The 16,630-nt window shown below is 47.8% G+C and overlaps 1 protein-coding gene across 3 annotated transcripts in view; it reads right to left on the bottom strand.

The window, feature by feature from the left end:
- Positions 1-12,820: 12,820 nt before the first annotated feature.
- Positions 12,821-16,630, bottom strand: part of FOXJ3 (forkhead box J3) — a 116,961-nt gene continuing 113,151 nt past the window's right edge. For all 3 annotated transcript variants that reach the window (XM_090269233.1, XM_090269234.1, XM_090269232.1), the window contains 2 exons: positions 15,343-15,450; positions 12,821-13,490 (listed from right to left, as the gene is read on the bottom strand). In XM_090269233.1, the coding sequence (XP_090125359.1) occupies positions 13,375-13,490; positions 15,343-15,450 (224 nt within the window). In that variant the 3' untranslated portion in view covers positions 12,821-13,374. The remainder of the gene's footprint in view (positions 13,491-15,342; positions 15,451-16,630) is intronic.

The following is a 16,630-nucleotide window of genomic DNA, read 5'->3' on the forward strand; positions in this document are numbered from 1 at the left end:
GGCAAAGGGAAACAGTGCGGCTTTTAAAGGAGGCAGGGTTACTGAGTAACCCAGGAGCCTTTGTAAGTCTCATCCCAGCACCTGTCAATTAAGGCCTAATCAGTTAAGGCTCTAGATAACCCTAGCAGATAAGAGATCAGTCCCCTCCCTGGGCACTCAGTCCGATACAGCCAGCTGCGCCCTGCACCAGCCACCCAGACCACTGCTCTGGGCTGGGCCCTGTGCTGGGGTGGGTCTGCAGACAGCAGCAATGCCGGGTGATTAGGGGAGTGGGAGGGGAGCAGGGTGGAGAATGGAGGGGGCACCTCACCAAGGCCAGGGTTTGAGCCGTTCAGAAAGGTTTCCCAAAGGAGGTCATGCTAGCTCCCAGTTCTGGAGAATGGGTAGACATTTTCTTAGAGAAGGATTGGGAGTAGAGGCCATTTCTTGCAGATGATGCTCCATCTATGACAGCCAGGTTAAATTGGCCTGGAATAATTAGGGAAATGGAGAAGTCCAGCCTGAGGGGAGGAGGGGGCGTTGAGAGAGCTTCAAATGATGAGAGATGTGGGTGCAGACCAGGACAGGTACTAGGTGTGGCCGCTGTAACTTTCAGGAAGGACTGAGCTCTGCATCCCTCAGGCCTGGGTTCAAGTCTTATCTACTGCTCAGTTTCAACATGTGTGACCTTGGGTGAATTGTTTCCCCTCTGAGCTTCAGTGTCCCTTATGTCCTCTAGGGGGACTAATAACAATACCTGCTTCAGGGGGGTATTTTGAGAATTAAACAAGGCGATAACAATGTTTAGCTCAATGCCAGACATATGGAGAGCACTCAGTAAAGGCTGATTCAGTTGTTATTTTTTTATCAATAGCAGCACCCCCTTCCGTCCTGCCTGTCCTTCAGCCTCAGATCGTCCTTAAATGAGCTCCTTCGCTCTTCCTCCCAGTTTCCTTCCTGCTGGTCCCCCTCTCCTGCTCCTCAGTCCTGCTGTTTCTGCCTGCTCACTGTTCCCCAACGTGTGCCCCCAAGGAGCCCAGCCTACTCTCCCCCTCCCCCGGCCCTTCCTGCCAGGCTCACCTCCGCAGCCCTTCCTGAACTTGCTTCTCTACCTTTAAATATGATGTTCCATCTGCCTGGAAGACTTTCCCCTTCCTGTCTCTCGGTGGACTGCTACTCAGACTTTGAGGACCAGGTCAAATAAGCCCCACTGCATCCCTAGCTGAATAACCTCTCTTAGTCTCCTAGAATCAAGTGCATCCCCTATCAGGGATCTCGTTGGGTGGGATTATCTGCCCGTGTGTCTCTGCCCCCCAAGACTCTGACCCCTATGAGGACTGGCATGGTGTGTGTTCATTGCATTCTGTTGTGAGCAGGGCCCCAGAAAAGGGAGGAACGGAGGTCCTGGGAGCTCCGTGGCCCTAATCTACAAACAAGCCTGGCCGGAAGCCAGAAAGGGGCCAGGGGTAGAAATCCCTGGGTGGGGAGAGTCAATATTGAAGGAGGAATTGGAGGAAGCAGAGCCTGACAAGGAGGGAACTTCAAAGGGGTCTGACCCAAAGGAGGGGCAGGAAACACCAGTTCTATCTGCCTTCCCAGGTTCCCCTCAGAGCTAGACTGGACTCCCTCCCTTACTGGTGTGTGTGTATGCACTGAGGTGTGTGTGTGCCGAGGTGTGTGTGTACACTGACGTAGGGGTATGCGTGTGTACTGAGGTGTGTGTGTATGCTGAGTTGGTGTGTGCTGAGAGGTGTGTGTGCTAAGGTGTGTGTGTATACACTGAGGTAGGGGCGTGTATGTATGTACTGACATGTATGTATGTGCCGAGGTATGTGTGTACTGAGGTTTGGGTGCAGGCTGAGGTGCGGGTGTGTACTGAGGTGTGTGTGTGCATGATGGGGAATGTATGTGTGTGTGTTTACACTGAGGTCTACACATCCATTCCAGCCATGTGGTGGCCTGTGCTAGCTGAGAGGTGGGTAGCAGAGAGCCCCAGGGCAGGGGCAGGGGTGAGGCAGAGAACATTAGGGTTATGGATGGAGCCTGGTTGAAGGTGAGGCTCAAAGTACACCTAAGGGTAGAATTAATTGGGACGGGGATGAGGTGAGCACCAGGCGCAGATCAGGAGCGCTGCTGAGGGTGGTGCCGGGTTGGGACTGGGGTTAAATTAGGAAAGATGCACAGCAGTGAGTGACAGGAGTTTAAGTTAGGATTCAAGCTGCAGTGTGGGTTAGGGTCAGGTTTAGAATGGAGCTGAGGTTCGGGGTGTTGAAGTGTCAGGATGAAGTTCAGAATCACGGCTGCAGTTAGGGTTGGGGTGCTGTGGGGACTGTAATTGACATAGAGGTTTGGGATTAGGTTAGGGTTCCTTGTAGGGTTGGGGTTGAGTCTGAAGATGAAGTTGAAGATGAGTTTGTGTTGACTGTATGATGGGCGTTGGACCTGGGACCAAGTGTGGGGCTCAAGCTGGGTTGGGATCTGGTTTTGCACTAAGGGTGGCACTTGGGTGGATTCACTGTGGGCTGAGGGGGCCCTGTTTCTGGCTGGCTTTGATTCTTCAGCCTTTCCCCCCGCTAAGGTGCAGCAGGGTTGGGGAAACAGGCAGGGGGGCTTCAGTTCCGGAAGCCCCTTTCTTCCTGAGCGCCCTGGCCGAGGCTTCCCTGGTGCAGGGCTGGGGTGGACAGGTGAGCAGTTATGGGGGTGATGTAAATCCACACTGTGGGAAAGAGGAAATGGCTCCTAGGTCTCAGCCCTTTGGGCCCTGCCCTACCCAACCCTACTTTTGACATCCACCCTGGGAAATGGGAACAACTCATCTTCCCTTGCCCCTGCTACCAATTCCCTAGCTTGGCTTGGGCCCAGGTGTGGATTTAGGCCCCCTCCCTCCCCTTCTGCATTGAAGCTGCTGGGCACTGGATCATGGGTCCTCCCAGTTCCCCAGCCTTCCTGGCCTCCTGAGTTCTGAGGCATTGGTCCCCAACACCCCCACAACCTTCATCGTTCCTTATTGGTAGCAGGTGGGTCTAGTGTCTTTTGGGTTTCCCACATCCAAGGCCACCTCTTCTGGCAAACTCACTCCTCCATAGCCTTCCGGGCTATGCTGTCTCTGCTACCTGTCTGCCCACCTGAAAACCCATCATGGCTGCCGAAAACCTCCAGAAGAAAACTGGATTTGAGGTCCTTCGTGATCAGGCCCCTGCTCACCCTTCAACCAGGACCCCCGGGACTGGACCAGGAAGAAGGGCCCAGACCTGCAGTGCTGTGGGAGAGAAAGCTCTGCTCTGGAGCCAGGCAGCCCTGGGTTAGAGTCCAGCCTCCTCAGTGAAAAGCTGTGTGACCTTCCCAAGCCTCGGTTTCTGTATGTGAAAAATGGAGCTAATAACAACTACAGTGTGAATTTCAGACTCCCTAGAAAAGCTTCCTCACTGATGCCCAGCCCCAGCAAGCCTGGGCTAGGACCGCCTCCCAACTCTACTGCCTCTGGGAGCCACCGGCTTCCTACCCTCTCCAGTATCCAACCTAGCAACTACCTGTCTTGCTCACGGCCCTGCCAATCGCTGAAAGCAGAGCCCCGTTTTGCTCCTTTGTGGCCCCAGAACTTGCACAAGGCTGGCCCTTAGCTGGTGGCTCTGAGCCCTTGGGGTTCAGGGGGGAGCAGGGTGGCTGTGGCATTTGTAATAATAACATTAACCAGAGCAGTGAATGTTCACTTGCTCTGGGCTGAGGGCTTTACAGGTGTGGAAACCAGACCCTGCCTCCCAGTGCAGCAACCCCTCACCCCTCTGCCAGCAGCTGCCGAGGGCGCCCTGCTGCCAGGCCGTCCTCTGGTGCTGTTAAGGAGGCTGATGCTATGTCTTTTGGTGCAGAGATTGCTTAACTCTTGGGTTTGAGTGACCTCAACATGGTTCCAGTGTCCACAAAGGCCCAGTCCCCCCAGGCCAAGCTCTCTTCCCTGCTTATCCCAGTAGGAAAGGCCTGAAACAGAGCCCAGTTGGGAGCCCGTACTGATCTGTGTGACCTTGGACAGGGTGTGGCCCCCATTTCACAGCCTCCCCATTCTGCTTGTTAAAATGTCCTCGAGGCTGTAACAATCTTGGATTCCTCTGAGAGCCCAGAACTGCCCAAGGGAGACATTATATAATGTTTGTGACTCTCCTAACAGCTCTGGAATACCTAAGAAATAGCTGTAACACCCCGTTCTATGGATGGACAAACTGAAGTTCAGAGGCCCAGAGAGAGGTTAAGAAACCACAATTTCCCCAGGGGTGCCTACGGGAGTGCCCTGCACAGCTTTATGGGTTGTATACAGCAGGAGAGCGCCAGCCAGCAGGAGGGAAAATGTAGGCCCAAGCACGGGACTGCCTTCGCAGAGAGGAAGGCATAACGTTCAGACTCATTGCCAGGGGGACTTGCTGGCAGCCACGGCAGCCAAGCTGTAAATTTCAGAACAGAAGTCAGTTCTCACAAATGCCAAAGAAAAGATGCTCTTCAGTGCTTACCTCCTGCGCAGCCTCGCTGGCCCCAGGCTCCCACCTTTAGGGAAGGGGAAGGAGAAAGGAGCAGTCGCTGCATCAGACCCTGTGAGGTAGGTCAAAGACGCCCATTTCCAGAAGAGGAAACCCAGGCCCTCGGAAGAGGGTGCCCAATGTCACGCACAGAGTGCATGGCTGAGGTGGAACTTGAAGCCTATTGGCTTGAGCAGACTGGGGCGCAGGGCTCCCTCACCTCCCCTAGGCCAGAGGGTGAGTTGGCTCTTTCCCTTGATGCTCCCGGGGCAGCTGGGGAGCAGACAGAGGGTGTGTGGTTGTTTGCTCAGCAGTGTCATCTCACATCCCCGTGGCCTGGCCAGGATGAAGCTGTAGGGGAGCTCCATTCGCCATCTGCTCCCCACACAGCGGCACAGAGGTGGCCTCTTCTTCCCCAACCCCAGCCTGCTCTGGGCATTGGCAACAGAGACAACCTCCCACACCTGAAAGCTGTCAGGGAAGGACAGAGACACAGCTGGAGCTCCCACCATGTGCCCCAGAGCCCATAGGCTAGAAGGAGGAGAGTAGAACCAGGGCACAGATTCCATGGGGCTCTGCAGGGGTCTGGGAGAGAGGATCCCCCTGCAGCCAGTTTCAAGAATGCCTGACAGATGAGGTCGGGGTGGTGTTTGAACTGGGCCTCAAATGATGGGAAGGTTTAAATCCACAGAGGTGGGGCCTGTAGGTCAAAGGCCTGGCCACAGGAAGCACACACAGGAAGGGACGATGGACAGGGCTGAAGCAGAGTGTATCAAGAAGTGCTGTGGGTGAGCAGACAGAGAAGGAGGCTTTAAATGCCAAGCTAGTCCTGACTGGTGTGGCTCAGTGGATTGAGTGCAGGCCTGCAAACCAAAAGGTCACAGGTTCGATCCCCAGTCAGGGCACATGCCTGGGTTGCAGATCAGGTTCCCAGCTGGGGGTGCACGAGAGGCAACCACACATTGATGTTTCCCTCCCTCTCGTTCTCCCTCCCTTTCCCTCTAATAAATAAATACATAAATACATAAATAAATACATAAATCTTAAATGCCAAGCTGAGTTGTTTGCCGTTAATCAGGTGAGAGAGGGAGATTTCAGAGCAGGGGAGACCATGAGAGGGTTTAGAAAGACCACCCGGCCCATGGCATAGAAAACGGGCTGTGGAGGTACGGCTGCTGTCTGGGGGAGAGAGGTGCGCTCTTTCCCTGGCAGCGCTCCTGGGGCGTGATTGGAAAGACAGTGGGCAGGAGGATCAGCTGGTCTTGACAACATGGCAACAGATGGCACGTGGAAGAAAAGAGGGAAGGAGGCAGACAGAGAAAGGAAGAGCCGTCCTTGGGACCTAAGCTGTGCAGAGCCCATGCTGGCTGCTCTCTGTCTGACTGCTGAGCATCTCTCATGGACGGTCTCATAGACATGTCAGGGAAAGGCATTTCATCCCATGTTACAAATGAGGAAACCGAGGCTGAGAGTGGGCAATGTCGTGCCCAGATGAAATTCTAGGTTCTTCTGACTCCGGAGTCTGTGTTCTTCCCAGTGCTTCACGTATTGTTCTGGCCTTTGGGGCCTGCAGGGCACATGCTCACCCTCAGGCTGGCGCTTACAGTGGGGCAGCTGCTGGCCTGGCTGAGAAGCAGGGGCTGCCTAGTGGTGAGAAGCAGTTGTAAACAGGTCAGGGATCCAGCTTAAAAGGCTACAGTAGTAGTGATGGGGCCAAGGCAGGGATGTGATGGAAAAGGGGAAATTTTTGTTTGTATGGTACTCACGGGGTCTAATGCTGACATTGCCTAGAGACGCAGCTCTATCCCAGCAAGCGTCTCCGGGGACCTGGGCTCTTGGAGGAGGCTGGAGTGGCTAAGAAGGTGCAGAAGGGAGGAGGGAGCCAGAGCTTGGGTGAAGAGCCATCTCCCTCCCCCAGGGTGGCACGTTTTCTCTCCTGTCTGCAGCACACAAGCACGCACAGACACACCAAGGCACATGGCCACAATCACACACCAGCTACACATGCATGATCACACAAGCACACCCATTCAAGGACTCACTCACATGGAGTCTCACACATACATCAGGCCTCATGGGCGCAATTGGACAGTCACACAAGGACCTGCAGTGACCCTGACTGACAATCACTCAGGTAAATGACTTACACACACACTGGTCACACAGCGTACGCACTCACGCTCTCACACGGAACGAGGGGACTGTTCCCAGGAAGGTCTCTGCCCGTGGACGTCACTCAGACCCGGGAAGGGTGGGAAGTGTCCTCAGATGTCTTTATTGCCATTGTCTGGGAGAGGAAGTTGCCTCCTGGGGGCTTCGTTGTGAGGGGCAGCGGTCACCTACAGTGATGTCAGCTCAGGCCCCTGGTGGAGTAGGATGGGTGGGGGCCCTGAGAGAGGTCAAGGGCAGCTGCGGATTGTTATGGAGGAAGTGAAATGCCTCGGTGGGAAGAGCCCAGAGTAGGGTGCCCATCCTATCAGCAACCTCGCCCTGGCTGTGACCTTGGGCAAATGCTTTACCTCTCTGAGCTGCAATGTCCAGCAGTAAAAGGGAGATAATAACACCAATCCCACAAGAAATTTAGGCATGCTGAGATATGGCTGTCAAGTACTGGCAGAGGGCCTGGCAAATAGTGCCAACAATCACAATGCTTCTGACAGCCACAGGAGTCAGTGGGTGTGCGGGGACACCGAGGCCCACTGAGGCTCAGAGGCAGGGCTGGGAGGCCAAGGGTAAACAATGCCAATCCTGGAAAACAGTGCCGCAGGAGACCCAGAGTTTGGGGTTGATGGTGGGGTACCCTTCCCCACCCTAATCTTGGAGCATCAGGAAGGCTGGGCAGGGGCAGCAGGCTCAGAGGCAGCTCTGAAGTGGGCCCCACCAGTGTGCATATGGCTGAGAGCTAGAGAGGTGCCTTGGCTCTCTCCAGCAACCTCTGATTCGGAAGAAGGTTCTGAGGGTAGACCACTGGGGTCCCTACCAGTCTTTAGGAACACCCAGCTCAGGGCTGCAGAGAAAGGGAACACAGCCCCAGTGATAGAAGAAAAACTTCCACTGGAGACCAGGCACACAGCTGGCAGCCCGCTGCCCTCTGGTGGCCTCCAGTGCTCACTGCAGCCTCATTGGTATGGTCTAAGGCCCTCGTTTGGCCCAGTAGCTCAGATAAGAGTCAAGGAACTGACAAGAGAGCGTGGCGAAGTGTAGACAGTGCGGCTGGAAGGCCAAGGTTTGAAATCCCAGCTCTACTGCTGCTATTATTATTATAATTACTTCTACTACTTACGAGCTGGGTGACCCTGGGCAAGTGACTTCATCTCTTTGTGGTTCAGATTCTTCATTTTCAAAACGAGGTTGACAATAATAATAGAATCTACCACATAGTTGTTTTGAAGAGTAAATATGATCATCTACATCAAGTGCTTGGGATAAGTAAACTAAGTAACAAGTAATAAATGGTAACTAGCTGTCCTATTCTGTACTTCTGGGGTCAGCATGGCTTGGCGGCATTGCTTGGGAAACGGGAGTCAGAGACAGCCCTGAGCTGGGCTTGATTAAATTCTGGCTCTGGAGCAGCCACCGGAGGGAGAGACACCGGGAGGTAAGTTCGAAGCCACTCTTGAAGATCTTTTAGGAAGACACCATGTTGGGGATAAACACGCCATGCTTCAAGGCCCGACATGGCCAGTTTTTCTAATTTTTGGTTATAGTCTCTCTTTCAAGTAGCTGGTTTGCACGCAAGGCCAATGCTGCACAGAACACGTGTAGCTTCAGCCACTGAACTCATACTATGTGGCGAGAGGCTCACAGAGGGAAGTACATGGAAGCAGATACCTGTTAAGTCTCAGGTTCCAACCTTCCATCTCACACTCTCTGAGGGGCACATGTTCATCACAGGCAGATACTCACTTCGACATTACTTTAGGTTTCCATTCTCTTTCTGGACAAGTTTGCATAATTGAATTTGTGTGCTTTGAGTGAGTGCATTCAAGATGCTGCTGCATTGTGCCTTACCTCCCTGAAGCAGTTTCCCCTTTTGTAAAATGGGACAATAACAGTATATCCTACAGCACCAGGTTGTTGTGTAGATCAAGGAAGACTGTGTGCAGGAATTCTGAATGCCTGTCAGGGAAATGATGTTCTCCACTCCTCCCCTTCCCTCAATTTTCCCCTAATTCGCTGTATTACTTTGAGGAAGTCATTTCCCTCTCTGCGTCTCAGTGCTCTCAACAGCAAAATGTGGGGATTGTATCAGTATGATTTCAAAGGCTCCTTCTAGCTTGAAACATTCAAGCCAGTTATGAGATTCTAAGGCATTTAGGCTGCAGTCAACACTTCTGTGAATACTGAGGCTTACATGACTTTTCCAGGACTGTTTTGTCCACCTGGTAAGGGTCTATCTAAGTATAGAAGCCCTCTGCACACTGGAAAATGCTAAAGCCTTGAGACTTAAACATGCATTTAGTGATCTTGTGTACCTTTTTCATTTGAGCAGCACAAAGGTGTACTTCACCTGCGCCCGAAATCAGCCCACAGTGACCATTTAACTGTGCCCCCTGCTACAGCCCTTCACAGGCGCTGCTGATGACCAAGATTTACCTGTGATAGGAGAAAACAGTTCCTCCCTGAAAGCGACACCCATTGGGCAGCTAGGCACTACCCTGGCTTTGGGAAGATCCCTTTTTGGAGGGCAATAGGGTAAAAGGAAATGAACCTTGAAGTCAGGCCCCAACTGAGCCCGTTTCCCCACCTGTAAAATTGCAGATCATTTCCTGGCAGCACTGTATGGGTTAAGTTAGAAGGACCAGAGAACCTCAGGCAGGATCCTGGATTTGTGGGAAGCACTCTACTTAAGTGAGACAGACTACAATTTCAAGTACACTTCCTCAGTGCCCTCGGTCTCCCCATCGCTCAGCCTATTTCCACATCAGTCAAATCGGGACGGCACCACTTAAAGGATTTCTGTGCTTGGTTCTTTACTAGCAGCCCATCACTTCTCCTGACTCAGTCCCCACCCTCATGCCAATCTAGCTTCCATGCCTGGCTCAGAGCAGTGGTATTAATGCAAACACCTTCTCCAGTCTGTCTAGGACCCTTTAAGACTCAAATTGCCCATGCCCAACCCTGAGGCTGTCCTATGCCAGTGCCCCAGCCCCTGCGTGACCTAACTCCTCGCCCCCAAAATCTTGCCTTGCCAGGGCATACCTTCAGAGTAGCTTTCCTGGGTTGGCATTTGCTACCTGTACTGGGTAACACTGTGCCACCTAAAGACAGGAACTGCGGTTTTCTCATGTGTGTGTGCTCCAAAAATATTAAGAAGCTGCACTTTTACCTTTTGGAAGTAGCTCTCTAGAAAGGTAGTGCTGGGGCAAGACGGAGGTCCAGGGTAGGTCAAGGGTAGGTCTAGGGATGGCAACTTCCCTTGGAACAGAGGAGGATATGTAGAAGCAACTTCCCTTGGAACAGAGGAGGATATGTAGAAGTAACTTCCCTTGGAATAGAGGAGGATATGTAGAAGAACATGACAATGGAGTCGAATGACCTGGATTCAAACCTCAGCTCTGCCACTCGCCAACAAAGACTCTGGGTAAGCCACAAGACCTCTGAGTTGATCATGCACTACAGGATGAGGGTAACAGTGCCCACTTAGCACAGGACCTGGCACATACCAGTACTTTTTAATGCCCCAAGTGCTGTTCTAAATGTTTACATGCATTAATTAATATAATCTCACTATAAATCTAGGAGGTAGGTATCATTATCCTCATTTATGGGCACTGTAAATGAGGAAAATGAAGAAAGTGAGGCTCAGAGACATTACATAACTTCCTCAAGTTCACAGGGCTAGTGAGATGTTCAATAAATGGCAGCAATGACCATTCTGAAGCAGCAATCCATGGAACAGTCTCTCTCTGAGACCCCAAGGACTGACTAGGGGCTTCTGCATCTGGACTAGCTCCAATCTTATTTCCTTAATTGCTGCAAATAACACAGATGAGCTGGTGTTATAAATAGAGTTAACATAATATATTTATTTTAAGTGCCATTCATGCATATCGATTCTGGCACCAACAATCCTAATGACACTTGGAATATTTCTTTAAAGCACTAAACAGTTACAAAGAAAGGGTGCCGTTCATCAGAGGCAAAATATGAAATCGTGCAATAGCAAAACCGTAGAAACATTAAAACACTGACTGTCCAACAGCAGTACAGAGAGCAGATTGTGTTTGCACACAAAGCCAATGCATTTCATCACATATATACAATAGATATGTACACATCACCCTTTGAATGAACAATATCAAAATACTCTATTCCATTTGAAATAATCCCCAGATTGATTCCCTCCCATTTCAAAGGACATCTGAGAGACATGTATTTACAAGTACACACATGAATACATTTACATTTCAAAAACTGCCACAAATGCCAGTCGGATTATTCTCCTGGACAGAGTACCCCCATTTGATTATATACATTTATTATTCTTTTCCCCAAAAGCCTTCAGTCAATTTAAGCCCATGAGAGAACTTACTTTGCATTAACAACTTCCAACTGAAATGGCCACTAGAGGGATGCTCTGCACCTCACCAGGTAGCCCTGTCCAGCTTGAGCCCACTGAGAAGGCCTGTCCTGGGCTCCCAGGTCACCTGAATCACAAGAGTGGGATGGGTCTGGATGGAGGTTCTGCCTCCAGGGCCATTCTTGGTAAGTTTAAATTCCTATAAAAATATTGATCACTGCAAATCAGTAAATGATTGCCAAATAGGAAATTAGCTTCACACAATTTGAAAAATGCTCATCGGTGGTTTCTACTCAAATCATTCAAGAAACTCCATTCCAATACACAAATTGTTTAAAGTGCACATTGCTACCCAAGCAATTAGAAGTTTCAAAATGATCATTTTGGTATCTAGAAAACAATGACTTGAGCAGACTACTGAAAATCACTCCCCCTCTTTTTTTCAAGCTTTTACTCTGCAGGCTACTATCTCATCTTGCCTCTGATCCATCTAAAAGGGGTCCATTAGCTGCCTTTCCAGAATCCTCTGATATTCACTGATTCAAGAGGCTGGAACTGAGCTTCCTTTTTCATGCCAAGCAGGATCCAAACAACAGGAACATAAAGCCCTTCCTTTCTCCCCAACTTCACCAGCCTTTACCATGGCTGGCTTCCCAGTGATTCATTCAAGGCAACACTCCATTAAAAAAAATACCCATACACATTCAAACACTCACATCCACATGTATAGAAACAAAGATGTTTAGTTCAAGTAGAGATTACTCAACCAAAGAATCACTAAGGCTAATTAAAGTGATTTAAGCATGGATGATAGAGACTAGAGATGCTAAAAATCAACAGTGAGTAGTTATTACTCCTTTATTTGATGGAACGTATTTCCCCATTAGAATTTTAAAAATTCTGCCTTTTTTTTTTTGGTCTAAAGAATTAATTCAAAATCTATTCATTTTTTAAAATCTCATTTCTTTTAGTTTTATTATAAAACTAAGAATCAATCCATGCAAAATAACTGTGATACAATATGAACAAAATCATAAACAAACAACGAATAAAAACCCCTAAGAGACAGGCTGCATTTCAAAGAAAGTAACCAACTGTCATGCAATCACAGAAACACAGGACAACAGAAACAGCAGGCCACATAACAATAACTGCATTCAAAATTGAGGCAAATAAAATCTATGTGTGGCTCTATCCTTCCTGCCAGTGCTTCCTAAATGGAAAGAGAATGAGTGGGGAAACCTGCTTGTAAACAATGCCCTGTCGTTTTCTTGCCCAAATGAACTCTGATTCAAATTCCAGGAAAAAAAAATCCTATTTAGCTAGTAAGTCTCAATTAGCAGGAATGCTAAGATAGAGAAATATACTCACATGGTATGGAGTGATGATAAAGAGAATAACACAATCTGATTGTCTTGTCTGTAAACTCTTACCAAGAAAAATAACTCTGCTTTCAGACACCCCATTTCTCCCTAATAAACCCAATTAGAGCTGAGCATTCATAGATGGTAGCAATAAATATTAAAATAACACTTTTGAATAATAAATAAGTGGAGACATTGATTTGTTTAAAGAGCCAAGAAATACCCAGCTTCTAATCAATCAAATAAATTTTAGAGCTGTGATAATGCAGATTTAGGAAATCAGACACTTACAAGGTACAACATAAACTCTATAATCTTCCAAGCATCAAAAAAAAAAAAAAAAAAAAAAAAAAAGGTCAATTCTTTATGCTGCTCAGGAACAACGTGCCTCTTTGGATTGTTTGGAGACTATCAAACAATCTGGGTTCTTTGATTTACTGGGTAGAACTTAATACCCACATTTCTGAAAAGATTAAGTAAGGGGAACTGGGCTTTGAAAAAATCTATTTCCTTTATGTTGCCCACATCAGTTATAAGCATCCTGCAGAAAATAGCCTAACAAGGAATAAAAACTCATAGTAATTTTCTTTTCAAGATCTAATAATCCAATTAGAAAAATTGAAGCCTTTCAGTAAATTTTGTACATATATTTACACATATGTATCTATAAACTGCTTGCAGCAAAATAGGCTCTGTCTGAAAAATCAGTCTGGCACTTGTGGTTAACATCAAATTGACACAAATATGCAAAAGCTGTTTAAATCACACAACAGTTAGAAGCTACATAGGGCAGCTGGCAGGGAGACAAACATGTAGTACTTATTTGGGTCAGATAAAAGCAATAAGTTGTCCAGCTAAAATCTTTCTGATTGTCTTCAAAAGAAATTTTGATAAATTGGTAAAGTGATTAGCAACTTAGTTTTCTCAACTGGATTCTCCTAAACCTTTCCTTTCACTGCACAGAAAGGTGACTCTGGGGTCCGGTGCCATGCAGAAACAAGCTCTACACAATTGAATCCCAGTCAAAGTCATCCTGGATGTCATCTGGAGGCAGAGAGCGCCGCATCTGGAAGGCTTGGGAAGGCATCATGTGCTGCTGGTTCATGGCTCCGTGATGGCCTGGAAGGGAGCAGGTAATGTCAGTAGTGGCTCAGTACAGATAAAAGACTGGGTTTAAGAGAATGAGCAAGTTACCCGAAGTCATACAACTAGTAAGGGGAAGAGACTGGGTGTGAACTCAGTTCACTCGACTCCAAAACCAAAACTCTTCCCATTACACCAGGCTGCAGCATGAAAGGCATCAAGAGTGGTCGAGTGCCCAGGTGCTGACATAAGCATTTCTCTTACGTTCTGTTCCAGTTCAGTGTGTTTCAGTAACATGAGTTGGCTCACAGGAGAGTGGTAAGGAGAAGAATGTAATGTTAATGTACCACTGAAGTCACATTAGGCCACAGTGAATTTCCTTAGCAAGTTAATATCTGTGCCACCACATAACAGCAGGTGAAAAGAGAGGACAGCTACAGAGGCGAGCACGGAAAGCCGTGGAGGAACGCAGCGCAGTGCAGTGCACAATGCCCACTCTCCCCACGCACCTCTTCTTGGATCAGTGTGGCCAGGAGCTGTCTGTGGTCCCAAAGGCACATTCTGCCCTATCCCCATAGCTCTGACAAACCCCCTTCCAAACCAGATTCTTTTTTCAAAAATGATCTTTATTTACTGTAGAACTTATTCTTTTATTAGGAATTAAACATGTCCTTTTAACTGTTACTGATTATAGTTTTTGTTAGTACTCTGAATACAGTTTCAAGAAATCTGCTGCCAATCTTATTTGTCGCATAAGCCCTGTAGCCTTTAATGCACAATTTTACAAAATGCTAAGGTTTTCAATATATCATAGGACAGCAGAAGTGCCTGTATTTACTTGTTTATTTTTAAGGTATAAATTCTTTACTTTATGCCAGATACTAATGTAAGTGATTTACATACAATCCTCCTTTAATTCTCTTACAACCCTAGGAGTTAGGCAGTGTTATTAGCTCCCTTTTACCGACAGGGAACCTGAGGTAGGAGAGTTAGGCAGCTATCAACGCACCAGGATTCAAACCCTGGGAATCTGGCTCTGGAGTCTTAACTACCGATTTTGCTATCTACAAGTTACTGGTGAGCACTGAGGACAAAAGAACATGTCGCTTGGTCCCAACTCCTCCTTCACTACTGCTTAGCATACAGTCCTTCTGAGGTTTTAAATCCACTCCTCCACATTGCCATTTGCCTTTTCCTCGAGTAGCCTAAGTAAAGGGTGGTGTGGTATGTGAGAAAAATATTCAACTCTGAATCTAGACATCAAGGCCCAAGTCTTGGTTTGGCCATTTACCAAACTGTTGACTCTGGGCACGTTATTTCCCTTTCTGAGCCTCTATTTCCTCATCTAGATAAGCCTTAAGACCCTTCCACCTCTAACAATGTGCCTCCACTGTCCTGCTAAATATAACATCCTACATTCAGGAACCTGGGGGGAAATTTTAGGAACTAGTTAGCTCCTGAAACTTATATGCTCTATAAGGTTTCCCCTGGAAACTATCGCTGGGGGAACGTCATCAGAATGAGTACACAGGAGTTAATCAAAGTGGCTTCTTGAAACCTGCTGAAGTCTATCACAGTCAAATAGCCTAAAAGATACCTAAGACTCCAGGACAAGCTCTATGCCCCCAACCTCTTATAGGGATAGGACAATAATTAGAACCACAGATAGCATCATGCACTAAAAGGTTTCAGGTCATTTGGTCCACACACCGAAAGACAAATCATTCACCGACACTGAAGTCAAGTATGTCTCCAGCCTTTTGCACTCCAGCTGCCTAAACAGAGTTTCCACTCCCTTCTCAGGCAGCCTCATTCACTGTCAGGACAGCTACAGCTTTTCAGTGTTAAACTCTGAGTATTACCTGCAACACACCACACCGTAAGTTACCTGTAATCGTGGTTCCTGGAGTGCTGAGTGCCTGTGGAAGATGAGGATAACCAGGAGGTGGCATCACTGAAGGAGGGAGATTTTGCCTGGAATCTATGTACAAATTTCCTAATCAGATTAAAAAATAGAATTAAAAACATATTACCATAAGTAAAACAAATCAAGCATTAAAATCTTAATAGAATTGTTACCTGAAACTAAATTAAGTGGCTAAGGTGAGGAAGAAAAGGGAAGAAAAAACCATTCCTTCCACATGTTAAAACTTGACCAAGGCAGGGCTGGCTTTTTGAACACAGTGCCTGGCCTGGTCTAAGTCTGCTGGTACTAATTCAGGCACTGCCCCTAATTCTCTGCAAGCCTACAGGACAGTTATGTCTATTATTGTTGTTACATACCTTATTACACTTCAAAAGCATTTTCATCACTTCATCTGAGCCTCCCACGAAGCCCACATGAGGGCAAGACAGGGAGTATCCCCATTTTATGGATAAGGCAACAGAGGCTCAGAAAGGCTAAGCTGACTTGCCCAAAGACACATCAGTCTGGCAGGGTTAGGGCTAGAATCCAGTTCTCCCAACTCATGGGCTCTTTCTACTGATGGCTGTCTCTATACCACCCTGATTTTCTCACCCCCAGAGCAGAGCCATGTGTACCCTACCTGATCAACAAAGTGCTGGAGGCACAGTCATTGGAAAGATTTGCACAAGATAAAAGAGCACAGCAAGCAAACGTGACATGTATTAATTAGAAATGTGAAGGTGGGAAACACAGGTTTCATTTAAATGGCATTTCAGAAGGTTAATATATTTTTGTTGAGAGGAGCCATCAACTGTATTAGCTGCAAAATGTCAATTATGTTGCATCCTAATGCAAAACAGAATGGGAAGGGAGGAAACATCATGTGTCCTCCCCCAATAACTCCTTGGGAAGAAAAACCGTAACAATGGCTCATGTTATATGGAGCATCTGGAATTCCAAAAAAGCTATTTCCTAAGGTATTCTAATGTTTCACATAAATTACATGTGCATTCCAGCAATGCTGTAATCAAACTAGAAAAGAACAACTATTTTCCCAGAGGAAACTAAAAAGGGAAGAAAAATCTTCCTTTTGTATTTAAGGTAGGACACACTATTTGGCTGCTCCCAGGTTTTTGCCTGACACTGGAAAGTGAGACTGTCCAAACTTGAGGGAGAAGCCTCCAAGATAGTCCAATCCAGCCCTATCTGTTCATGAGGAGGAGGAGGAGGAAATGAGACCAGAGAGAAAATGAGGCAGAACTAGGAACAG

The sequence above is a fragment of the Furipterus horrens genome, unplaced genomic scaffold (genome assembly GCF_987537825.1).
Source record: "Furipterus horrens unplaced genomic scaffold, mFurHor1.1.pri manual_scaffold_3, whole genome shotgun sequence".
NCBI classification, from domain to species: domain Eukaryota; kingdom Metazoa; phylum Chordata; class Mammalia; order Chiroptera; family Furipteridae; genus Furipterus; species Furipterus horrens.